General features: G+C 45.3%; 1 protein-coding gene across 1 annotated transcript in view; it reads right to left on the bottom strand.

Moving 5' to 3' along the window:
* LOC126088654 (cytochrome P450 4g15-like) overlaps positions 1-27,526 on the bottom strand; it is a 112,161-nt gene that overhangs the window by 71,537 nt on the left and 13,098 nt on the right. The window contains exons 2-3 of the mRNA XM_049906857.1: positions 24,136-24,337; positions 8,273-8,500 (exon numbers count right to left, since the gene is read on the bottom strand). Coding sequence (XP_049762814.1) covers positions 8,273-8,500; positions 24,136-24,337 — 430 coding nt within the window. The remainder of the gene's footprint in view (positions 1-8,272; positions 8,501-24,135; positions 24,338-27,526) is intronic.

Genomic DNA, 27,526 nt, shown 5'->3' with positions numbered 1-27,526 from the left:
CAGCCTTCTTACGTGCTCTAGCACCGGAGCACCGGCTGAGTTGCACGTGGATGAGGAAGACAGTAAGCCGTTCCCCATTTAATGGATCTAACCAACAATTACGTTGAAGTGGTTTAGAGGAACAAGATAAAACCTATAACTGAAAGTCCATATGGAGATTTGAACTCTGCTCTTCCAGAACACGAGTCCACCGTCAAATACCTGTCCCAGGAGGGGCACAGACAGTTTCGCTGAACAAACTTGAGTTTAATTCCGTACAATACGGATTATTTTTTGGGCTAACTAACAAGATGGGCTAAAGTTTTCCGTTTTCAAAAACGTAGAATAAGAATTATTAACGGTGTGAACTCAAGAACGTGCTGCAAATGCCTGTATAGGGGACTACAGACACTCCCAGTATATTTATTCTTTGACGAAATTCGTCGAAAAAATATATTTCTCTTTCACGCCAACAGCTCAGTTCGTGGAAGCAATAGGAGAAATAAGAATAATTTTCACAAACATTTAAAGTCACCTTCCAGTATATTTATTCTTTGACGAAATTCGTCAAAAAAAATATATTTCTCTTTCACGCCAACAGCTTAGTTCATGGAATCAATGGGAGAAATAAGAATAATTCTCACAAAGATTTAAAGTCACTTTCTATGGTCCTGAAAGGTGTCCGTTATTCAGAAACGCTCATTTTCAGTAACATGCCAGCAGCCAGAAAAAATTCATATACTAATAAAGTTCAGTTTAAGAGAAGCCTAAAAGATTTAGTGATGGCTAACTCCTTCCACTCCATTGATAAATTTCTTAGTAGAACCAACTGATGCGTATATGTTACTAATAATGCGAGTATTAGTACAACCTGTCTTCTGTGCAACTTCAGTGAAGTTGTGCAATCGTTGTAAATAACTGTTGTAAAATGGTTTTTCTATTTGGTGGTGCATGGCTGCGATCGCGTAAGAATTACAATATCCACCTCAGTGTATCGAACATTTGCATGTTTCTTGACAAGTTATTTATCGCCTTTTAGAGGAAAACATGTTTAAGGTTGTTTTATTTTTCCTCTTGCGATGGTGGAACCTAAATTAGTATATTTGGTTTTCTGTATAAATATTTATTGTTAATTTTTGTTTTTTTTTGGGGGGGGGGAGGCTTCATCCTGGAGGATCTCCACACTATTGATCTATTGAAATGAAAAGCATGTCTCACTGCTCTCCGATTTTGCCTGAAGTATGTCTATGCTTCTCACTGGGAAGAATACACAAGAAACGAGGGATGAATTGCCAATAACGAATCGGGACGAAGATAAAACGGACATTACTCCAAAGCAGTAGCTGTAAACGTTCCAACCCTGCGGTAGCGTTTAAATGAATAGTCCTGAATGAAACATTTGTCACAGTCAGCTGGTAAAAGGAAATCACGTGATCCGTCGATATTTTATAACAAACGTTTGGACTGAAGGAACGAAACGCGGCTCCTAGTTGAAAACTCTGAGGCAGGGTCGCTCCAAAAGACATGTTTTCAACAACTTATTACAGAATTCAAACTATCAGGGAGCATCTGGAATGTTTTCGTTAAGGATTTCTATAATGAAAGTCAGCTTTTTTTAGACTGTTGACATCGAGTAATCTTTTTCGAACAGTTTGTAGCTAATCTGAAGCCTGTGCCTTGAAACGCTGGTTAGCTCCAAGTAGCAGAGATTACGGGGAATGGCATCTACGGAGTACAGATGTTACGTCCTTTACTCAACTAGATTAGCCTAAGGGGGTCGTACCAACCTCCACATGATTTCCAACGTCTGTTGTAATAACAAACGGGAATGGACAGTATGTCTGAATGTCGATTCCCTGCCCGTTTATCTGTCTATTATGCTTTGATGCATCATTAGCCTACACTTTACATTAATATTTTGGTAGTGTTAAATATACTCCTTTCGTTTGTCACATTTACAGCTCCAGCCACTGCGGTGAAGACGTTCTAAGTTTGTAAATGTCTCGCCATTGTTCAAGAATGTGATAATATAGCCGCGCGGAGTAGCTGCGCGGTCTCGGCGTCTTGTCACGGTTCGCGAGGCTCCCCACGACGGAGGTTCGAGTCTTCATTCGGGTATGGTTGTGTATATTGTCCTTAATTAAGTTAAAGTTAGATTAAGTAGTGTGTAAGCTTAGGCACCGATGGCCTCAGCAGTTTGATCCCATAAGACCTTACCACAAATTTCCAAGTTTCTAATTGTGATAATATACGTGTCACCAGCAAGCAAGAGTTTCACGAATTATCAGATGACATAAAGGCACGAACATAAGTCGTTACTTTCAGTTGCCAGGAAGTTCCCCGCTTGTTAGTGGCGTTTGCCATACAGACTGCGTTATTTGCAAGTTTCTTTTTGTTGCTTGATGTGCATTTTGACGTTTTTTGCAACCTGTGCATTAGACAAAACTGCCAAAAAAAAATTTTAGAATACGAACTATCGAAGGGAACAAAAAATATGGATAAGACGCTCCGACACTGGAGAATTTCATCTCACTGGTAATAGAGTGACAGTCTTCCCGAGTACGGAAACCACGAAACAAGAGCCGCCTCTCGCCGCCACTTTTAGCTATCCCTGGAAAGATTTGTACTGGGTACAGGGTGGAACCAGAGTCGATCACTTCGAGGAAAGTAACCTCTATATTGGAAAACTTCTACGATAAAAGTCAACTTTGACCACGGGCTTCAAGGCCACTGCAATGAATAAATGTTCAAATGTGTGTGAATTCCTATGGGACCAAACTGCTGAGGTCATCGGTCCCTAGACTTACTTACTACTTAAAATAACTAACGCTATGGACAACAAACACAGCCATGCCCGAGGGAGGACTCGAACCCCCGGCAGGAGGGGCCGCGCAATTCGTGACATGGCGCCACTGCGCGCGGTCTGCAATGAACGTTAGGTATTTTATTCCGAGGATTTGTGTTGGGTAGTCTTATAGATTTCGGGCGCATATAGACGCTAACCTCTGACCTACTAGCGCCACCCTGAAGATATCCACCGCCACTGCTGCTCAGCCGGCCGGAGTGACCGAGCGGTTCTAGGCGCTACAGTCTGGAACCGCGCGACAGCTACGGTCGCAGGTTCGAATCCTGCCTCGGGCATGGATGTGTGTGATGTCCTTAGGTTAGTTAGGTTTAAGTAGTTCTAAGTTCTAGGGGACTGATGACCTCAGAAGTTAAGTCCCATAATGCTCAGAGCCATTTGAACCATTTTGAACTGCTCCTCATTGTATGCCAAGTCGCCTCACCAAAAACAAATAACTCACCTGCCAGATTCCGAAAATATTAATGTCACTTGTTACAATGATCGTGAGAAGTTAATTCGTTATAAACCCAAAAGTATTTCTCTTATAACATTTGATGACTGATGGATCTTGTAACTATAAAGCAAATATTAACGTTATTTACTAGTAATTATTAGACACTTTGCCAAATAGACATCACTGACGTGGAAATACGGAATTGTTTTGAACAACATGCCTTCCCCTTCCTTGTAGCTTCAACAGACTAATCATGTTTTTATAGTTTAACATTGCTGACACCCTCTCTGCTCAGTGTGTATCAAAATCGCTGAGCGCGAGGGAAACATAACAAGCCTTCCCTCACATTATATCCCGCGCGCCAGAGATGAAGGGAATAGGCAATCTCCCCACATTTCCCCAAAGCGTTTGACTTGATGTCCATTGCAGACTGTTAATGAAAAACGAGCCTATGGAATAGGTTCCCACATATGTGAGTGGCTCAAAGACTTCTTAAGCAACAGAACCAGTCACGTTATCAACGACGGAGAGTGTTCATCAGAGAGAAGGTTATCGTCAGGAGTGACCTTGGAAAGTGTGATAGGACCGCTCTTATTCTCTACCGCACACATACAGTAAATGATCTGGCGGGCAGGGTAAGCAAGAATGTGCGGCTGTCTGTTGATGATGCTGTGGTGTCCTCAGAAGGTGTGATCTTTGAGCGGCCGTAGTAGGGACAAGATGACTTAGACAGAATTTTTAGTTGATGTGAATATCAGCTTCCAGTAAATGTAGAAATATGTAAGTTAATGCAGATGAGTAGGGAAATACTGCGAATACGTAGAAAGAAAGATCCCATATCATTTAGCTACAATATAGCAGGTCAGCAACTGGAGGCAGTTAATTCGATAAATTATCTGGGAATAGGCATTAGGAGTGATTTAAAATGGAATGATCATATAAAATTAATCGTCGGTAAAGCAGATGTCAGACTGAGATTCATTGGAAGAATCCTAAGGAAATGCAATCCGAAAACAAAGGAAGTAGGTTACAGTACGCTTGTTCGCCCACTGCTTGAATACTGCTCAGCAGTGTGGGATCCGTACCAGATAGGGTTGATAGAATAGATACAGAAGATCCAACGGAGAGCAGCTTTCTTCGTTACAGGATGATTTAGTAATCGCGAAAGCGTTACGGAGATGATAGATAAACTCCAGTGGAAGACTCTGCAGGAGAGACGCTCAGTAGCTCGGTATGGGCTTTTGTTGAAGTTTCGAGAACATACCTTCACCGAAGAATCAAGCAGTATATTGCTCCCTCCTATGTATATCTCGCGAAGAGACCATGAGCATAAATTCAGAGAGATTAGAGCCCACACAGAGGCATGCCGACAATCTTTCTTTCCACGAACAATACGAGACTGGAATAGAAGGGAGAACCGATAGAGGTATTCAAGGTATCCTCCGCCACACACCGTCAGGTGGCTTGCGGAGTATGGATGTAGATGTAGATGTAGAAAACAATCACGTAATTTTCGAACCCAGCATTAGTAGTCTACTGACTGACACAGACACATCGATTAAATACCTAGGTGCAGTGTTGCAACGCGATATGAAAGTAACAGGCACGTAAGGACGCTAGTAGCGAAGGGAATGACGCACTTCGGTCAATTGGGAGAATTTTATGAAAGTGTGGTTCATCTGTAAAGGAGCAATTCAGAGGCGGGCTGCTAGATTTTTTACTGGTAGGTTCGAAAAATGGTTCAAATGGCTCTAAGCACTATGGGACTTAACTTCTGAAGTCATCAGTCCCCTAGAACTCAGAACTACTTAAACCTAACTAACCTAAGGACATCACACACATCCATGTCCGAGGCAGGATTCGAACCCGCGACCGTAGCAGTCGCGCAGTCCCAGACTGTAGCGCCTAGAACCACCGGCCACTCAGGCCGGCCACCGGTAGGTTCGATCAGCACGAGAATATTACGGAGATGCTTCGTGAAACCCAGTAGGAATTCCTGGAAGGAAGACGTTCTTTTCGCAGAACGCTATTAAGAAAATTTATAGAAGCTGACCGCAGAACGATGCTATTGCCATCAACGTACATTTCGCGCAACGACCACTGAGATAAGAGATATTAAGGCTTGTACGGAGGCATGTAGACAGCAGTTTTTCCCTCGCTGTATTTGCGAGTGGAACAGGAAAGGAAAGAACAAGCAGTGGTACAAGGTACTCTTCGCCACCCACAATACGGTGGCTTGAGGAGTACATGCGCAGATGTAGATGTAGAAACGGCTTAATCACTGCCCTGCTTCGATAGGCCCCAAACGCGTAGAGGAGTATATTCCGAACTAACACTTGTGCAAACTTTCTTCTTATTCCATCGTCTCTCGAGCAAGCGTCGGGGACAAAATTACTTCTTCTTCAGATATTCCGGCTGGTAACCGTACATACATCTTCACGATGAGTCAGTCATTGATTTAAAACCACTCGATGTAAATATATAGCGGTACGCTTATCAGACGAAATATTGAAAGAAGAAATAATATTGTCGCCCCCTGCACGCTCGGCGCAGTGTGGAATATTCTGTCCACCAGGGATACTCCACGTACATACAATTCTTTTTCTTGTTGTTTAATGAACTTGAATATTCAGAGAATGTGGACACTTCTCGTTCAAACATCGATGATATTCCTGTCAGGGCTCCGTTTCTGAACAGCTCTAAAAGTCATTGAGCAGGATTCCATGATATGTTATCTTATTAATCGGTTAGAGCCACGAATATCATTATTGTTAAATTCTCTGTGTACTGCACCAGATCAAGAAAATGGTTGCATCTCAGTAAACTGTATATTCACTGTCTGACAAAAAAAATGAGGCATCGAGAAGACTTGGTCGGGTGTCAATGTGACTTCCTACACGTACACTCCATCGGAGGCACTGTAAATGATAAGGCTTCCAATTCTCTGTTACAGACAGAACAGCCACTAGAGTGCATTACTGTTGTTCGTGTTTTGTGTTGTTGACAAACCTGGAACGATGCACAATGGGCGTGAAAAGATTTTGATTGATCGCTGTGAAGGACACGGAGATGCCGCGTGCTCCTGTGTGAAAGCATTATCAGCACCTGACAGACTTTGAAAGTGCCCTCATTGGGGGTCTCCACTGGTCGGCCTGTCGAATCGTGCAATATCTAGATTTCTGGGGTATTCGAGTGTGACAGTGGTCCGATGTCGAAATTCACGTGAACGTGAGGGCAAGCACACTCGTCACCAAAGTTCCCGTCGACAATGTCTTATCATCGCAAGGGAGGATCGATGTATTGTGCACATCGCAACCTCTTCATATGTACGCGCGCAGTCCAACATTCTGTGTCATCTTGCACCATCGGTCAGAGACTAGAACCGGCCGTGCTAGGGAATTACAGTTGCATACGTAGGCTGCTGTTAAAACCACCACACAAACGGCTGCGTTTGGGGTGATGCCACGACGGGGAACCACGTGCTGCTCATGACTGGCGCCACATTGTGGTCAGCGATGAATCACTGTTCTGTGCCCCGGATGACCATCGTCGGAGAGTAGGCGGCCTGGGGAGAGATCCCACTCTTCCATTGTTTTGAAGAGGCACAGTGATATTACACGTGGCGTCAAGGTGTAGAGCGCCATCGAGTATGACTTCAGGTCGCGGCTGATTGTGATTGACGGAACTTTGACGACACAACGGTTCGTCACGAACTTCCTGTGTACTCGTATGTTACCTCGTGCGACGGTATTGTGGTGTCATTTTTCAGAAGGACAATATTCGTCCATACAAAGCATGTGTTCTCAGTGAACTGTCTTCGTAATGTTGAGGTATGGCCGTTGCCAGCGAACTTCCCAAATCTTTCCCCGACAGAACATACCGGGTGATCAAAAAGTCAGTATAAATTTGAAAACTGAATAAATCACGGAATAAATTAGATAGAGAGGTACAAATTGACACACGTGCTTGGAATGACATGGGGTTTTATTAGAACCAAAAAAATACAAACGTTCAAAAATGTCCACCAGATGGCGCTTCATCTGATCAGAATAGCAATAATTAGCATAACAAAGTAAGACAAAGCAAAGATGATGTTCTTTACAGGAAATACTCAATATGTCCACCATAATTCCTCAACAATAGCTCTAGTTGAGGAATAATGTTGTGAACAGCACTGTAAAGCATGTCCGGAGTTATGGTGAGGCATTGGCGTCGGAAGTTGTCTTTCAGCATCCCTAGAGATGTCGTTCGATCACGATACACTTGCGATTTCAGGTAACCCCAAAGCCAATAATCGCACGGACTGAAGTCTGGGGACCTGGGAGGCCAAGCACGACGAAAGTGGCGGTTTGGCACATGATCATCGCCAAACGACGCGCGCAAGAGATCTTTCACGCTTCTAGCAATATGGGGTGTTATTTTTTTTTTTTTTTTTTTTTTTTTTTTGCTCTAATAAAACGCCATGTCGTTCCAAGCATGTGCGTAAATTTTTACCTCTCTATCTACATTATTCCGTGGTTTATTAAGTTTTCAAATTTATACTGACTTTTTGATCACCCTGTATGTGGGACTAGCTCGGATGTCAAATCTACTCAGCGCCTGTATCGAGGATATCAACGACCAGACAGTCAGCTTGGCTCAGGAGAGGATACAACGGCTTTATGATACCCTTCCCAAATGAATCAGTGCATCTATCTTAACCAGAGAGGGTGCAATGTCATACCGATTAGTGGGCTCTTGCTGCCAAGAGATGAATTTGACTCGATTTTGTAATGACTGAAATAATATCACATACCCTGTCAACCCGTGAAGTTTCGTTTCCTCCTCCTCTTCTGGTTGTTTCACATTTTTGTCAGGCAGTGTATGATGCACGGGTGAGATAAATTATAAGTTGAAATTGTTATGCTTCAACCGAAATGAAAGTTCGCACAAGACAGGAAAACAGAGGATGCAGTGGTACAAGTGGGAGACCGATGAGCGGTTTGGGGATTTACCTGCATGATCTCCATGGCGCGGGTCATGGCGCTGACGAAGGCGGCCCTGCGCATCGGACACGGCTCCACGGTGTCTAGCGTGGCGCCGGCGAAGTTGGACAGCCCCAGGTCCAGCGACCCCAGGAACAGCTCCGGGAAAGGCTCCGTCTCGGCGCCCGCCGCCGCGGCCAGCCGCTCGCACACTCGCACCGCGTTGTGGTTGAACGACGCCATGAAGCTCTTCAGCGCCTGCGCAAACACTGCTGTCACCGTTCGTCTTAGTGGAAGGCACACACTTTCAGCCCAAAACATTATGACCACTGCCCATCATGACATTCAATGCCGCCTGATCGTGTTGTGGGCAGGAAAGTATGTGAGCGAGAAAAACTAAGCGCGGGGGGGGGGGGGGGGGGAGGGCGTGGGGAATCATTCATTGCAGCGACGATACGGGTCGCAAAATGGGGAAATTCACTGACATAAGCAACTTCGACTAATGGCAAATTGTCATGGCCTGGGTCTCTAACGAGCCCATCAGAAATGGCGAAGCTGGTCGACTGTTCGCGTGTTGCTGTCATTGTCATGTACAGGAGTTGGACAAAAATATGGAACACCGCGACAAATGCATGTCTGAAAATAAATGCAGATGCTAGCCAAGCTTGCAGGCAGTGCTGTCGTACAAAGGGCGTTCAGAAAGTTTTGGACAGTCGTCTCTATTTTTTTTTTTTTTTTTTTTTTTGCAGGAGGAAAATGAAATTTTTTGTGAACATATTTGGAACATTTAGCTAAGAGATGGTATATAAAAGTATTTTCTTTCATTTGCAGGTGAGCCATAATGGACCGTGAAGCAGATGACAGGTTGCGACAACGGTCGGTGATGGAGTTCCTCTTCAAGACACATCGATTCACAGGAAGTTGCTCCCTGTTTATGGGGAGGACACAGTGTATCGCAGCAGTATCCAGTGGTGGTTGCAGAGGTTTAAAGAAGGTGATTTCCCTCTACTAGACAATCCACGATGCGGTAGACCATCGAGGGCAGTGACTGATGTGAATAAGAAGACCATTGATCAAATAATCCAAAATGACAGATGTGTGACGTCACGACAGCTTGCTGAAATGATTCATTCGTCATTGTGTAGTGTGCTATCACTGGGACAGTTTCTAGTGTACAGAAAAATCTGTGCACGTTGGGTGCCTAGATTATTGACTAAAGAAATGAAAACAATGAGAAAGAATGTGTGCGAGGGTCTCATGAAGACCTTTAATGAAGTGTGGAAACAGTGTTTTGACGGCGTCAATAACCAGGATGAAACATGGTTGTTTCCGTCCGAACCTGAGAGCAAAACCCAATCCATGGAGTGGTGTCATTCTGGTCCCCCAAGGAAGATGAAACCGAGACTTTCACCAGGCCGAAAGGTGATGGCCACCTTCTTCTGCGATCAGTGTCGTGTCATTTTCACCGACGTTTTGGAACCTGGCTCCACAATGAACAGGGACTGTTACTGTTTGTCACTGGACAAGCTGCGACATGCCATCAAAATCTACAGACCACAGCTTCAGGATCAGCTCATCAGACTGCACCATGACAATGCCACAACCCATACAGCCCTTATGAAGCAGTAGAAAATCAGGAAAATGGGTTGGAAAAATCGTTTCTCATCCTCCCTACAGTCCGGACTTGGCTCCGTCTGATTTTTACCTCTTTGGTAGTCTGAAGGCCCACCTGAGCGGTAAAACATTTCATAGCCAGAAAGATCTTATTTCCTGTGTCAAGCGATGGTGTAAAAGTCAATCCCCAGAATTTTATCAAAGTGCATTTACATCATGGAAAGAACGTTGGGCCAAATGCGTCACAGCTGACGGAGGCTACATTGAGGAGGCTCAATGTATATAGCTAAATGTTCCAAGTATGTTCACAAAAAATTTCATTCTCCTGCTGCAAAAAATAAAAAAATAGAGACGACTGTGCAAAACTTTTTGAACGCCCTTTGTATTTGACCATGAACGGCACTAGTGCATTGTCCTAAACACGTGTCAAGTGTCAGTAGTTGTGATGCAGTATGTCGGAGCTGAGTGAAATCGAACGTGGTAGATTGTCAGAGGTCGTATGGTGGGTGTTTCCGTAACCAAGGCAGCCGAAGTGTTTGTGTTTCAAGAGGCTCCGTATCGAAAATTAGTAGCGCATACAGGAAAAGTGGAGTAACGTTATCCGTTAATCGACAATGCTGACGGAAGTGAGGGTTGAGTGTTCGTGACAGACGGTCATTAGAGAGGATTGTGACAAAAAATAAGACAGTGACAGCTGCAAAAGTCGCTGCAGAACAGAATGCTACACTCGCGAAGCCTGTCAGCACGAAAATAACAAGAAGGGACCGCCACAAGCTGGGAATTGCAGGGCGCGCTGGAATTCCAAAACCACTCATCAGTGATGCAAATGGCCGTAACAGGGAAACATGGCGTAGGAGCCATAGAACCTGGATTATCGGGTAATGAAAGAAAGTCATTCGGTCGTTCCAAACTTATTTCAGCTTCTGGACGAGTTTACGTCCCAAGAGTGAAACATGACGGAGGTTCAGTGATGATTTGGGCAGATATATCGTGGTATTTCATGGGCCACATATAAACTTCTCAAGATCGCATTATTGCCAAGGGCTGTGTGTCATTTTTGACTGATCAGATCCATCCTGTGCCTACATATACATCTACATCTACATCTACATGGTTACTCGGCAATTCACACTTAAGTGCCTGGCGGAGGGTTCATCGAATCTTTTTCAAACTACTTCTCTACCATTCCGCTCTCGAATGGCGCTTGGGAAAAAGGAACACCTAAATCTTTCTGATCGAGCTCTGATTTCTCTTATTTTATTATGACGATCATTTCTCCCTACGTAGGCGGGTGTCAACAAAATATTTTCGTATTCGGAAGAGAAAGTTGGTGATTGAAATTTTGTAAATAAATCTCGCCGCAAAGAAAACCGCCTTTGTTTCAGTGACTGCCACCCCAACTCGCGTATCATATCAGTGACACTCTCACCCCTACTGCGCGATAACACGAAATGAGCTGTCCTTCTTTGCACTTATTCGATGTCCTCCGTCAATCCTACCTGGTAAGGATTCCATACTACGCAGCGATATTCCACCAGAGGACGGACAAGTGTAATGTAGGCTGTCTCTTTAGTGGGTTTGTCGCATCTTCTAAGTGTTCTGCCAACAAAGCGCAGTCTTTGTTTCGCCTTCCCCACAGTATTATCTACACTCCTGGAAATTGAAATAAGAACACCGTGAATTCATTGTCCCAGGAAGGGGAAACTTTATTGACACATTCCTGGGGTCAGATACATCACATGATCACACTGACAGAACCACAGGCACATAGACACAGGCAACAGAGCATGCACAATGTCGGCACTAGTACAGTGTATATCCACCTTTCGCAGCAATGCAGGCTGCTATTCTCCCATGGAGACGATCGTAGAGATGCTGGATGTAGTCCTGTGGAACGGCTTGCCATGCCATTTCCACCTGGCGCCTCAGTTGGACCAGCGTTCGTGCTGGACGTGCAGACCGCGTGAGACGACGCTTCATCCAGTCCCAAACATGCTCAATGGGGGACAGATCCGGAGATCTTGCTGGCCAGGGTAGTTGAGCACTTTGGGTGGCACGGGATACATGCGGACGTGCATTGTCCTGTTGGAACAGCAAGTTCCCTTGCCGGTCTAGGAATGGTAGAACGATGGGTTCGATGACGGTTTGGATGTACCGTGCACTATTCAGTGTCCCCTCGACGATCACCAGTGGTGTACGGCCAGTGTAGGAGATCGCTCCCCACACCATGATGCCGGGTGTTGGCCCTGTGTGCCTCGGTCGTATGCAGTCCTGATTGTGGCGCTCACCTGCACGGCGCCAAACACGCATACGACCATCATTGGCACCAAGGCAGAAGCGACTCTCATCGCTGAAGACGACACGTCTCCATTCGTCCCTCCATTCACGCCTGTCGCGACACCACTGGAGGCGGGCTGCACGATGTTGGGGCGTGAGCGGAAGACGGCCTAACGGTGTGCGGGACCGTAGCCCAGCTTCATGGAGACGGTTGCGAATGGTCCTCGGCGATACCCCAGGAGCAACAGTGTCCCTAATTTGCTGGGAAGTGGCGGTGCGGTCCCCTACGGCACTGCATAGGATCCTACGGTCTTGGCGTGCATCCGTGCGTCGCTGCGGTCCGGTCCCAGGTCGACGGGCACGTGCACCTTCCGCCGACCACTGGCGACAACATCGATGTACTGTGGAGACCTCACGCCCCACGTGTTGAGCAATTCGGCGGTACGTCCACCCGGCCTCCCGCATGCCCACTATACGCCCTCGCTCAAAGTCCGTCAACTGCACATATGGTTCACGTCCACGCTGTCGCGGCATGCTACCAGTGTTAAAGACTGCGATGGAGCTCCGTATGCCACGGCAAACTGGCTGACACAGACGGCGGCGGTGCACAAATGCTGCACAGCTAGCGCCATTCGACGGCCAACACCGCGGTTCCTGGTGTGTCCGCTGTGCCGTGCGTGTGATCATTGCTTGTACAGCCCCCTCGCAGTGTCCGGAGCAAGTATGGTGGGTCTGACACACCGGTGTCAATGTGTTCTTTTTTCCATTTCCAGGAGTGTATGTGATCCTTCCAATTTAAGTTGCTCTTAATTGTAATTCCAAGGTATATAGCCGAATTGACAGCCCTTAGATTTGTGTGATTTATCGTATACCCAAAATTTATCCGATTTCTTTTAGTATCCTTGTGGATGACCTCGCACTTTTCTTTGTTTAGTGCCTATTGCTACTTTTCGCACCATACAGAAATTCTCTCTAGATCATTTTGTAATTGGAATTGGTCGGCTCTGGCTCTGAGCACTATGGGACTTAACATCTGAGGTCATCAGTCCTCTATAACTTAGAACTACTTAAACCTAACTAACCTAAGGACATCGCACACATCCATGCCCGAGGCAGTATTCGAACCTGCGACCGTAGCAGTCGCGCGGTTCCAGACTGAAGCGCCTAGAACCGCTCGGCCACACCTGCCGGCGGAATTGATCGTCTGATGATTTTACTAGACGGTAAATTACAGCGTCATCTGCAAACAATCTAAGGGGACTGCTCAGATTATCACCTAGTTTATTTATGTAAATCAGGAACAGCAGAAAGCCTGTGACACTACCTTGCAGAGCGCCAGATATCACGTCTGTTCTACTCGATGATTTACCGTCTATCACTACGAACTGTGACCTCTCTGAGAGGAAATCACGAATCCAGCCACACAACTGAGACTATACTCCATATGCATGCAATTTGATTAATAGTCGCTTGTGAGGAATGGTATCAAAAGCCTTCTGGAAATCTGGAAATCTGAGATCCCTTGTCGACAGCACTCATTACTTCATGGGAACAAGGAGCTAGCTGTGTTGCGCAAGAACGATATTTTCTGAATCCGTGTTGGTTATGTATCAATAAGTCATTATCTTCAAGGTGATTCATAATGTTCGAGTACAGCATATGCTCCAAAATCCTACTGCAAATTGAGGTCAGTGATACGGGTCTATAATTCAATGGGTTACTCCTATTTCCTTTCTTGAATATTGGTGTGACATGTGCTACTTTCCAGTCTTTAGGAACAGACCTTTCGTCAAGTGAGAGGTTGTATACGATTGCTAAGAAAGGCGCTATTATGTCTGCATACTTTGAAAGGAACTTGATTGGTATACCATCTGGACCGGAAGGCTTGCCTTGTGCACGCGACGTCCTTAGCGCTCGGTTAACGGTAGTATCTGCCTTGAGTATATCTCTGCGCCGTTGCTGGGAAACTGGGGAGCATGAGCAGCGGCAGGCAGAGAAAAGTGACTTGCTGGCAGCAGAGTGGGGAGTTGGAGGTTCTGTTTTACCTAGGACGTGTGAGCGCTCTGTTGGGCTGAACTTAGTCGGAAGGCCTAGCTGGCGCCATCACGGCTGTTGGAGTTGAACTGTCAGCTACTCGATCACTGAAGGAAGCGACCCTTTGTGACCCACTGCGTCCTGGTTCCTTTCGGATACAGCTGCTATTTGTGGTCATTCCTCCTGTATTCTGTTGCGAGCGAAGGCGCTTGGTTGTACTTATCTACCATACTGTGTTTAGCCGATTTTCTGGACAGATATTCGCGACTTGTGGCAAACGTGGATTGTAATTTGGATTTTGATTCCTGCTTACCATGTTAGTGGGAAGCATGGTTAGTTATTGTGTACGCAAGCCCACGCTTATTGTTAAAAAATTTCTGTAAGCTACTTGTCTGGTATATTGCCTATTCAGCGGTTGCCAGCCTTCTTTTATTTATTAATGTTTTGTATTTTATTAGAAAAGTGTTTAATTTTGTTTATGGATGTGTGTTACAGGACAGATAAGACATAATTTAATGCCTTGTTTATTGAAAACAAGAGCTAATCCAGAAATGGAGCCTCACTGTAGGTCTTAGTTGGTCTTGTGGCTTTGATTGGATTATTTTTGGTAATGTAAATTTCTCGTACATCTGTGGAAAAGGTATCTATTTTGTAAGATAGCTATCCAGCTGATCCTAGTACATCCACGTTACTTGTTATTGGCTGTTTGCCGAATTAGCCACCTCTGCAGCAACATATTGTGATTTGTTTGTTTGCCTTTCCTGCCCGGCGAGCTTAGCTAATAATTTCTGTATATTTGATCGGCTTGTGCCATTGTATGCTTCCCTGTAACCTTCTGAGATTAAGTTTTGCCTTATTTTGGCGTTCTTTGTTTCAGCTGCATATGATACCGGCCAAGGTTGCTTTTTTTCGTATGGTTTGCTACTGCTGATTCCTTCTAAATCCTGCGTAAGTAAATTTAAGCAAGGCGGCTTTTAGTATAAGTTTGCTTTGGCCTTTTGTGGTACCATGTATGTTCTAGGCAGCTTGTCATGAAGATGTGACGAAGTTCACAACTTGTACCTGGGGTTTTTGATCGGACATTGCACCGTAACGCTCACTGTGTTTTTCCGTCGGAGGTTCGAGTCCTCCCTCGGGCATGGGTGTTGTCCTCAGTTTAAGTTAGATTAAGTGGTGTGTAAGCTTAGAGACCGATGACCTCAGCAGTTTGGTCCCATAAAACTTACCACAAATTTCCAAAATTTTTCGGTTTTTATAAGCTTGACAGCCTGCCTACCCGAAGAGGTGCACTTAGACGTATGTTTTAAAGACGCTTAAAATAATTACTACGACGCATCTTGTGTTCTTAACCTTGTCCTCTCCCTGCCTTAAATGTTGTTAAAGTTTTTTGAATAGTGAAATTTTCATCACTTAAGATTGGTCAGTGTTGCCTTAAGCTGGCCTTTACGGGTGAGTTACATTGTTCCTTAATGAAATTTGTATGTAAAATTTAATTTCTTAAAAGAGCTTTGTCGTGGTAGACATTTGTCGTCGGGCCTTAAGTCGTTCGTGCGGTTGCCAATTATAGTTATTGTTAACAAATGACGCCTTATGGCCATTAAAAATTCTTGCCCCAACTGCTTAGTACTCCAAATTATTCTAACAAGAAAAGGAATGAGATTTTACTGTGGGCCCGCCAATGTGCGGTGATCTTTGTATATTTTGAAATATCACTTTGCACCTAAGCATTTTAATAATCGAATTTACCGATTTGGTGAGCCTTGGGTTTAATTGCCTTATTTAGCAAGCATCAGTGCTCACACTAATAAATTGTGTACTTTACTAATTGTAAAATGTTGAGTTGTTTTTTGATGACAAATTACTTTTTAATTATATGCAGTTTTGTTAACTCAGCACCTTACCAGTTCCCAACCTGCTCCCTACCGCCTCACATCCCATGGTACGATGTCTATTACCCAATGGGCAGGGCCGCTGTTCACACAGCTCGCATAGTCCAGTGCTGCTCTTGCGAGCACGAGGATGGCTTGTCATATCGCTGGCTACCACAGTCAGGAGATGTCAATATTATTGAGTCTTTGTGGTACACTTTGCAGAGAACGGCGGGTGATTGCAGTCCACCTCCATCATCGTTCCCTGCCTGAACTTTCCACTATTTTACAGAACGAATGATATAAGATTCGCTTAGTAACCATGGGCAACCAGTATTTATCCCGAGACGACTGGGAGATATTTCGGATGCCAACGGTTTATCTACGCCATAGTAGACATTGTAACGTATAGTGTTTTACGTGTTTCCATATTTTTGCCCACACGCTATGTGAACGGTGGTTTAAGGGCTGTGAAACCACGAGTAGGCGACAAGTTGTTGGACGCTCCTACCTCATCGCAGAACGTGGAGGCTGGAGTCGTGTCCGTTCTGTAAAGCAGCAAAGGCGGCATTCTGTAGCAGACCTGGCGACACACCAAAAATATGGCGCAGGCACGAGTGTTCCAGAGCACGCCGTTCAATATCGGCCTCTGCAGAAGACGACCACTACCTGTTCCCATGTTGAACAACAACATCGTCAATGATGAATACAGTGAGCACAGGAGATTTGGCGTTGTACCAATGGAAACGTGTCACCTGGTCGGATAAAGCACATTTATTGTTACGCCAGATAGATGGTGGCGCAGTCGTTAGCACACTGGACTCATTTTCGGAGGACGTCGGTTCAAACCTGCATCCGCCCATCCTCATTTAGGTTTTTCGTGATTTCCCTAAATCGCTTCCAGCAAGTTCCTTCCTCACTCTTTCCTAATCTGATGGGACAGATGACCTCGCTGCTTGGTTCCCTCCCCCAAATCAACCAACCAGATACATGGTCATGTTCGCATACACCGTCATCCAGGAGAACAACTGCTCGTAACATGCGTCACCCCACGGATGCAGGCTATTGCGGATATTCACCCGGGTCCCCGCGACGTCTTGGTAGTAATCGAAGACATCGTGGTAGCTTTGGACTAAGCTTTCATTACGAGGTGCATTCAAGTTCTAAGGCTTCCGATTTTTTTTCTAATTAACTACTCACCCGAAATCGATGAAACTGGCGTTACTTCTCGACGTAATCGCCATGCAGACGTACACATTTTTCACAACGCTGACGCCATGATTCCATGGCAGCGGCGAAGGCTTCTTTAGGAGTTTGTTTTGACCACTGGAAAATCGCTGAGGCAATAGCAGCACGGCTGGTGAACGTGCGGCCACGGAGAGTGTCTTTCATTCTTGGAAAAAGCCAAAAGTCACTAGGAGCCAGGTCAGGTGAATAGGGAGCATAAAGAATCACTTCAAAGTTGTTATCACGAAGAAACTGTTGCGTAACGTTAGCTCCATGTGCGGGTGCGTTGTCTTGGTGGAACAGCACACGCGCAGCCCTTCCTGCACGTTTTTGTTGCAGTGCAGGAAGGAATTTGCTCATCAAAACATTTTCGTAGGATGCACCTGTTACCGTAGTGCCCTTTGGAACGCAATGGGTAAGGATTACGCCCTCGCTGTCCCAGAACATGGACACCATCATTTTTTCAGCACTGGCGGTTACCCGAAATTTTTTTGGTGGCGGTGAATCTTTGTGCTTCCATTGAGCTGACTGGCGCTTTGTTTCTGGATTGAAAAATGACATCCACGTCTCATCCATTGTCACAACCGACGAAAAGAAAGTCCCATTCGTGCTGTCGTTGTGTGTCAACATTACTTGGCAACATGCCACACGGGCAGCCGTGTGGTCATCCCTCAGCATTTGTGGCACCCACCTGGATGACACTTTTCGCATTTTCAGGTCGTCATGCAGGATTGTGTGCACAGAACCCACAGAAATGCCAACTCTGGAGCCGATGTGTTCAACAGTCATTCGGCGATCCCCCAAAACAATTCTCTCCACTTTCTCGATCATGTCGTCAGACCGGCTTGTGCGAGCCCGAGGTTGTTTCGGTTTGTTGTGACGCGATGTTCTGCCTTCATTAAACTGTCGCACCCACGAACGCACTTTCGACACATCCATAACTCCATCACCACATGTCTCCTTCAACTGTCGATGAATTTCAATTGGTTTCACACCACGCAAATTCAGAAAACGAATGATTTCACGCTGTTCAAGTAAGGAAAACGTCGCCATTTTAAGTATTTAAAACAGTTCTCATTCACGCCGCTGGCGGTAAAATTCCATCTGCCGTACGGTGCTGCCATCTCTGGGACGTATTGACAATGAACGCGGCCTCATTTTAAAACAATGTGCATGTTTCTATCTCTTTCCAGTCCGGAGAAAAAAAATCGGAGGCCTTAGAACTTGAATGCACCTCGTACTGGGGACCACGTGCATCTCTTCTAGTGCATCTCCCCTGTCGGCGACAGCATGTTCCAGCAGGGTAACTGTGTGTCAAAAGGCCGGAATCGTTTAACAGCGGTTTGAAGAGCATGACAGTGAACTCAGCATCGCTATAAATATTTAATCATACAACCACCAGTATTAGGCACGTAATCCACAACAACTCGTTTCGTAATCAAGCTCATTCATCTGGATAAATTAATCCTTCAAAAGTGTACATCCAAAGTACTCAGGGTCAAAATACATAAACAAATCACATTATTTTGGTATGAAGTCCTCGTCTTACTTTAAAAATGGCAACATCAGACTCTGTGCCGTTAATTCATACTGCCGCACATTCTCCAAAGCGTTGTCTCCGTAAGGCGGTAAACATCGGTCGCATCAGCTTTCTCTCAGTGCACCACTAGTTCGTAAATATGTGTATGGCTTTGACAGACTGCTCTGGGCCATCAGCACTGAGCTATCAGCAAATCCGCTACATTCCAGAGATGTTGCAAAAAGAGTCAGGGGGCGAGAGACACCACACTAATGGTTATCTGTGCCAAATCGTTCACATTTGTCGTACTGACACCAATCTTAACAAAGATCTAAAAAACCATCGGAGAAGGCATTACCAAGGTCCATGAGCGAAACCGCTGGAGATATAGATTTTTAAAATACACAGCTGATGGTATTTCTACAGGTGCAATCTTTTCATTTTCAAGGCAAAACTGAAGCAAGTAAGCGATGTGTAAAGGAATTTCAAATGACAGTGTATGCATCTAATCGAAATATCGGCTATTGTCGATGACGTCACCTTACTGCCTTGTCCCCAGACATAGTACAACACCTATGCTCATGACGCAGAATGATATGATAATTAACAAAATGCTGTAAATAGTGTTCGGGGGGGGGTTGCCGCCGGATGGTAATGTGCAGATTCCACAATATTTCCTCGGAGCAAGTGTCCGACATCTTCCGGTGGTTGAACTTTGCTGATGGCTACGTACAACTGACAGCATCCGCGAGTCGACACGCCGTATATAGAACAAAAGCGCAAAGAATGCGCAGGTGCGGATATCACGCATGCGCAATGATTTGCAGATAGATGGTGCCACATTCAAACGCCCTCTGCCGAAAATCGCAGAGCAATCATTGCGCATGCTTGATTTACGCGCCTGCACATTCTTCGCGCGTATGTTCTACACTGAAGAGTCAAGGACTGGTACATTTGCCTAATATCGTGTAGGACCCACGCGAGTACGCAGAAGTGCCATAACACGACGTGGCATGGACTCGACTAATGTCTGAAATAGTGCTGGAGGGAATTGACACTATGAATCCTACAGGGCTGTCCATAAATCCGTAAGAGTACGAGGGGTGGAGATATCTTCTGAGCAGCACGTTGCAAGGCATCTCAGATACGCTCAATAATACTCATATCTAGGAAGTTTGATGACCAACGGAAGTGTTTAAACTCAGAAGAGTGTTTCTGGAGCCACTCTCTGGCAATTCTGGACGTGTGGGGTGTCGCATTGTCCTGCTGGAATTGCCCATGGATAGCGGAATGCACAATACAAATGAATCCAGGTGATCACACAGGACGCTTACGTACGTGTCACCTGTCAGAATCGTATCTAGACGTATCAGGGGCCCCATATCAATCCAACTGCACACGCTCCACATCATTACAGAGCCTCCACCAGCTTGAACAGTACCCTGCTGACATGCAGGGTCCATGGATTCGTGAGGTTGTCTCCATACCCGTAGACGTCCATCCGCTCGATACAATTTGAAACGAGACTTGTCCGATCAGGCAACATGTTTCCAGTCATCAATAGTCCAATGTCGGTGTTGACAGGCCCAGGCGAGGCGTAAAGCTTTGTGTCATGCAGTCATCAAGGTTACACGAGTGGGCCTTCGGCTCCGAAAGCCCATATCGATAATGTTTCCGTGAATGGTTCGCACGCTGACACATGTTGATATCCCAGCATTGAAATCTGCAGCAATTTGCGAAAGGGTTGCACTTCTGTCACGTTGAAGTAGTCGTCGGTCCCGTTCTTGCAGGATCTTTTTCCGGCCGTGGCGATGTCGGAGATTTGATGTTTTACTGGATTCCTCATATTCACGGTACACTCGTGAAATGGTCGTACGGAAAAATACCCACTTCAAATGGTTCAAATGGCTCTGAGCACTATGGGACTCAACATCTTCGGCCATAAGTCCCCTAGAACTTAGAACTACTTAAACCTAACTAACCTAAGGACATCACACACAACCATGCCCGAGGCAGGATTCGAACCTGCGACCGTAGCAGTCCCGCGGTTCCGGACTGCAGCGCCAGAACCGCACGGCCACCGCTGCGGGCAATACCCACTTCATCGCTACCTCGGAGATGCTGTGCCGCATCCCTCGTGCGCCGATATCACCACGTGCAAATTCACTTAAATCTTAATAACCGTCCATTGTAGCAGCAGTAACCGATCTAACAACTGCGACAGACACTTGCTGCCACATAGGCGTTGCCGACCGCGGCGCCCTATTCTGCCTGTTTACATATTGTAAGTAGGCTGTTCAGGTTTTTATGTTGGTAACGACACATAGCGCTCTGTATGAAAATCACTGACTGTGCTGTGTGCAATCAGTGGCTGATTGGCATTGTCGGAATATTTGCTATTGTAGTGTTGGGCAGTTGGATGTGAACAGCGCGTAGCGTTGTGCAGTTGGAGGTAAGCTGCCAGCAGTGGTGGATGTGGGAAGTGAGATGGCAGAGTTTTGAGAGCGGATGATCTGGACGTGTGTCCGTCAGAAAAATGAAATTCGTAAGACTGGATGTCATGAACTGATATACATATTATGACTTTTGAACACTATTAAGGTAAATACATTTTTTGTTCTCTATCAAAATATTTCATTTGCTAACTATGCCTATCAGTAGTTAGTGTGTTCAGTAGTTAGAATCTTTTATTTAGATGGCAGTATTGGCGCTAGCTGTATTGCAGTAGTTCGAGTAACGAAGATTTTTGTGAGGTAAGTGATTTATGAAAGGTATAGGTTATTGTTAGTCAGGGCCACTCTTTTGTAGAGATTATTGAAAGTCAGATTGCGTTGCACTAAAAAATATTGTGTCAGTTTAGTGCTGATCAGAATAAGTAGAGAGATAAATGTCTGAGTGCGTTCAGTTTTGCCCACCTGTTTGAAAATAAAATAACGCAAGAGGTTTATCAGCACAGTAATTCATTAATTTTTCCAAGGGGAGGTTTCAATATCTCTGTATTTGAATACACATGCCTACGTCAGTTTCTTTTGCGCTTCGGTGTACATAAGGGGCGTCGACGTGCAGATACCGTCAGTCTTACCTAGCCACCAGCAAAGGTCAACCACCTGAAGTAGTCGGACATTTGCTCCGAGGAATTATTGTGAAATTTGCACGTCATCCGGTGGCAAACCCATGAAGACTGTTTACAACAAAGCCGCTGGGAAAGCTTTAAGAGTAACAAAATGCTGTTTCACCGGTCGACATAGGTATGGAAGTAAGACTGCTGCCCCTTGCGAAAGGTCTGAATGTAAGGACGAAATGCAAGCAAACTGCTGCAATTGTATAGGAGAGACATATCTATGAGTATCATCAACCAGTACGCCCTAACGCCGCGCATAAAACAGTTGTCTGGTGAAGAGAAAGGAAATATTACGGCCTACAAGAACTTGGTCCTTCTTGCTCTGAAACGTTCCTTTCGTCTGCCCACTGAGTTACCGTTGCGTCATGAGTAGCCGCAATGGCGGTCGGTGGCAGAATCAGTACACTCTTGCTCTGAATACCGGAAGATACTCTGAATTTTAATGAATAGCAGACAGCATGGGTGCATGAATCACGCATTTGCTGCAAATTACCACGCGCAGCAACGTTCGTGGAACGGGCGTTGAAGAGACGCCGTTGGTAGCCCCTTAGTTCACCTGGGCCGTCAGTTGCTCAACAGTTGCACGTCTATTCGTTCGTACACATCTCTGCAGCCGGTGTTCCCCCCATGTCGTCTATCGGCCTAGGTAAATCAAGGTTGCCTAGGCGCCGGTTTTGGATAGTGTCATTTTGCCGCGGGCTGTATACTTCAACCACGGCGGCACAGGAACAGATTAAAAACTTACCCGTTTCGAACATTCTTCCGGGCTTAGTCCGAACATCAATGATTATGGCCTTTCAGATGTCATATAAATCGCTCCGTTTCCGCGTCACGACAACGACAGCATTGTGAGCTCCACATGTGTGAGACTTCTTTATTGATACTCGTGAGGTGGCGGATAGGTGTGAGTATAGCTGTATACAATGTTGATGATATCCTATATATTAGCTGTATTACTCCATTGGCGTTGGTTTTCCCTTTTTCCCTATCAACGAACAATTCGTGTCCTACTCATTTTAATGCAAATAACACTAGTCAACAGCCACTTTGCATGTGGGATATGATACATCAACTAGTATGTATTTTTGTGTGTAGAATCCGAATATACCTTTCAAAATGTTCTAGCACGTGCCATTTTTGAGTTTTTAAAGATTTTTTTATTTTTCTTATTCAGTATTTCGCTTTTTGCTGTTCTTCTGTTTTGATGTTTAATTGTTCGCTTTTTATTTGCAAAAAATGGCTCTAAGCACTATGGGACTTAACATCTGAGGTCATCAGTCCCCTACACTTAGAGCTACTTAAACCTAACTAACCTAATGGCATCATACACATTCATTCCCGAGGCAGGATTCGAACCTGCAACCGTAGCAGCAGCGCGGTTCCGAACTGAAGCGCCTAGAACCGCTCGGTCATAGATGCCAGCAGAGGAAAGTGTGTGTGCATTTTCTCGTCCAGTTGTGTTGATGTTTCCGAAGCTTCCCAATAGACGACTTTGCTTTTGTACATAGTTACTTGCTTGTTCTTAGCTGGTTTCTCGGGTTGCTGTTATGGCATTGTCTGTAAGTTGTTGACAGTTCTCGGTTTTCACGTTCTGGATCACTCTGTTTGCCCCTTCGGATATATTCATAATTTTTCCACTGACTAGTCGGTCCTTTCGGCTACTCACTGTTTCCTCGGAAACAGAATTGTGACCCTCCCACATCTGGGTAGTGCGATATGAAACAGTTATTTGCACCCAGGTGTTGTCCTCAGTTACAGGGTAGCAATCAGCAAAACTCCTCTCGGTCGATTTTTGACACAGTTCTGTTATTATAATACTGACTTTTTAGTCTAAGTTTCTTAAACCTATTCTCGGGATAATATGTTGACACGTTTTGAGTTAAACAAATATTTTGTCTATGATGCCTGATATTAATTGCGTTTCATAAATGTTGTGAAACATAGTGCACGTAATCATACCTGTGCTAAAATTCCCCTACCACTCCGCAAAAGTAGAAAAGTCAAACTGTTCATCTCGTGTAAGCTGACCCATTCCAGATCATTACAACGTGTCGTGTACTTGACGCATCCAAGGGAGTACCCCCTCCCCCCCTCCTCCCTCCCGCCGGAAGTTCGAGTCCTCCCTCGGGGGCATGGGTGTGTGTGTTGTTCTTAGCATTAGTTAGCTCAAATAGTGGGTAAGTCTAGGGATTGATGACCTCAGCTGTTTGGTCCCACACACACAAGTGAGTACCTCGGTCCGGAAGGCGGGCATGACGGCTCGACGGTGCTGCCGCCACTGGCGGCCGCCGGTAGTGAGCAGTCCGTCGCCCACGAAGGCAGTCACCGCGTTCACGAAGAAGTTGTCGCGGTGCGTCAGCGTCTTCGCCATCAGCACACGCTGCACGTCCTCCGGTTCCGTCGCGAAGATCAGCAGCTTCGGACCCACGTACACCCTGTGGGGAGGATCACGAGACTAAAGCAACGGTACAATCACAACCAAAATATGAGACCAGTTATTTCTACACGGTTGGTGTAACTACGTTCACTTACTAGTCGTACATCGACACTAATGAAAGGAAACTGCTCTTATTGCTGAGAAACTGTTTGCCGTTGCATATTAGCGCTTGCTTTCCGAGCTTAAACTGTGCCCTTGTTTTGTGATAAGCTTCTTGAAGATCGATCAACAAAGTTTCAATGGACTCGCAGTTTACGACAGACGTGATCCTGCACACCGACAGAAGACAAAACTGGCGGAACCCTTGAATGACCTCGCAGAAGATGACGTGTAGAAATTCAGTGGAAGCAATGAAAGCAGACGTGTATTGACTCTGAAGATACAACAGGTGAATGGAATGCGAAGAACGTTTGTTAGTACTGTGCTACGCAATGAATTTTGTGTACAGACGTCGATTTTAAAAATCACCTTACGAATAAGACCTACACTTGATTCCATGCTGAAAATGTAAACTCTAAGGAAGTTAAACGGTGACTTGTGGTATCACACACCTCATTTCAGTTACCACAGTCTACAAATAACTCGACATCGCATTGCTTATTTACTCAGACTTCTCCTAAATTTGTTTCACAAAGCTTTGACGACCTTAATGTTAAGCCCATGCCTCGAAAGACTGAAAAGGCCACTGTGACTCAAGCCTGAGTAATACCAAAATTTATTAGTTCGTGCAGACACGTCTAGCTATTGCAGGACTTCGGGTGGCTAGCACTACTCAGTTCTCTAGTAAGATATCTTAGCATCTACATCTACATCTACATTTATACTCCGCAAGCCACCCAACGGTGTGTGGCGGAGGGCACGTTACATGCCACAGTCATTACCTATCCTACCTGTTCCAGTCGCGTATGGTTCGCGGGAAGAACGACTACCGGAAAGCCTCTGTGCGCGCTCGAATCTCTCTAATTTTACATTCGTGATGTCCTCGGGAGGTATAAGTAGGGGGAAGCAATATATTCGATACCTCATCCAGAAACGCACCCTCTCGAAACCTGGACAGCAAGCTACACCACGATGCAGAGCGCCTCTCTTTTGCAGAGTCTGCCACTTGAGTTTGCTAAACGTCTCCATAACGCTATCACGCTTACCAAATAACCCTGTGACGAAACGCGCCGCTCTTCTTTGGATCTTCTCTATCTCCTCTGTCATCCCGACCTGGTTCGGATCCCACACTGATGAGCAATACTCAAATATAGGTGGAACGAGTGTTTTGTAAGCCACCTCCTTCGTTGATGCTCACTTCTACTACGTTCAGACGCAGCCAACGACATTTTATGTAGTATACTCGTTAGCTGTTTCTTTCATTTGTCACTATAAATTTGACAGGTGTTTTTAGTCATTCTTTCTTTTTTCGCAGCGCTATTAAAACGACTAAAGTGTCGAAACCGGTTCAACCAATAAACAATATTTCTGTGAGCACTGACTTATAACCTCTATTGTAAAACTTAGCGACCTTCCTGACCCACGGTGCCAACAACATGGCAAGTATTGCTGTGTAATATCAACTCAATTCTGGAATCCCTAAATACACATTTACGTGATTCTGCAGTTCAGATCGAATACTCCTTTAAGCTACCTTAACATGCTGCCAGCAGGCTAACCTTATGCAGCAAACAGTAAGCCAATGAGACTTTGAGCCTGTGTCACCGTCACGTCTAAATCAGAACCCAGCAATCGCTGCGTCTGGTGTGTCAAAACACGCAAAACTGAAATCATGTTGGTCAGAATATGCTACGAGTGCAACTCCTCCCAAATATGATATCTACTGTGTCATCTACACTGACGGAAAAAAACCGCAACGCCAAAAAACAATTAATGTAGAGTACTGCAAATTGGGAATACATTTGCCTAGATAATACATTTAAGTGATTAACATTCCAAGGTCACAGGTTAATATAAGCGCCAGATAGGCCATAGAAAATGTGAAATGCTGGTACATTAAGAACCAGTGTTACCACCAGAATGTTGAGCAAGCATGTAAACGTGCAAGCACTGTGTTGTACACGTGCCGGATGTCAGATTGTGGGATGGTTCCAAACCTGCTGCACTTGGTCGGCCAGTGCAGGGACGGTTTGTTGACAAGCTCGTGTTGTCGTCCGATGATATCCCATATGTGCTCGATTGGAAACAGATCTGGTGATTAAGCAGGCTCGACACTCTGTAGAGCATGTTGGGTTACAACAGCGGTGTGGGCGAGCGATATCTTGTTGGAAAACACCCCCTAGAATGCCGTTCATGAATGGCAGCACAACAGGCCGAATCACCAGATTTCGTACACCGGACCGTTATTCCAGGTGTAAGTCCGGTGTATCTAGCACGCAGACAGTTTGGTTGCAGGCCCACAACTGGCCTCCCTCTACTCAACACGCGACCATCACCGCGCCGAGGCAGAATCAGCTTTAATCAGAAAACACAACAGACCTCCACTTCGCCCTCCAATGAGCTCTCCCTTAAAACCACTGAAACTCGATCTTCTTGCGACACTACATTCTCGTGAGCACCGCTGTCAGCAATCGTGTACAGAGACTACATTACTGCCAAGTCTTTCGGCAGTATCGCAGAAGGAACATACAGCTTCTCGTAGCCCTATTACACGACATCGCTCAAACTCAGTGAGGTTTGATAATTGCGATTGTGTTGCCCTGAAAGGCATTCTTGACTAACATCAACTCACCACATCCAATCTCGAAGGTAACTAAGGTTCACGACCGTTACACGACCCTCATGTCAGCACGTTGTAGGTGTCGCCACCGACGCCAACCTTGTGTGAATGCTCTGAAAAGCTAATCATTTGCATATCACAGCATCTTCTTACTGTCGGTTAAATTTCGCGTCTTTAGCACGTCATCTTCGTGGTGTAGCAATTTTGATGGCCAATAGTGTAGCTGTAGTGTGAAAGAGCTGGTTCAAATTCAGTATTGATTGATTTCAGCTTTCCGTTGTTTCCAAAATCTCTACGATGGAACACTGGAACGGTTCTAGATGTCCATGGCGTGTTTCTTCTCTTGCAATTTACGACGAAACTATTACTCTTTCGTAATGGCGACATTCTTAATGTGATACTCCATTTGGTATTCGAATTGTAAGCCACATGATCGTGTTGTAACGGGATGGGCTGTAGTAGAGCTTG

The sequence above is a fragment of the Schistocerca cancellata genome, chromosome 1 (genome assembly GCF_023864275.1).
Source record: "Schistocerca cancellata isolate TAMUIC-IGC-003103 chromosome 1, iqSchCanc2.1, whole genome shotgun sequence".
NCBI lineage: Eukaryota > Metazoa > Arthropoda > Insecta > Orthoptera > Acrididae > Schistocerca > Schistocerca cancellata.
Note: the sequence above shows the minus strand (reverse complement) of the source record. Positions and strands in the feature narration are given on the sequence as shown.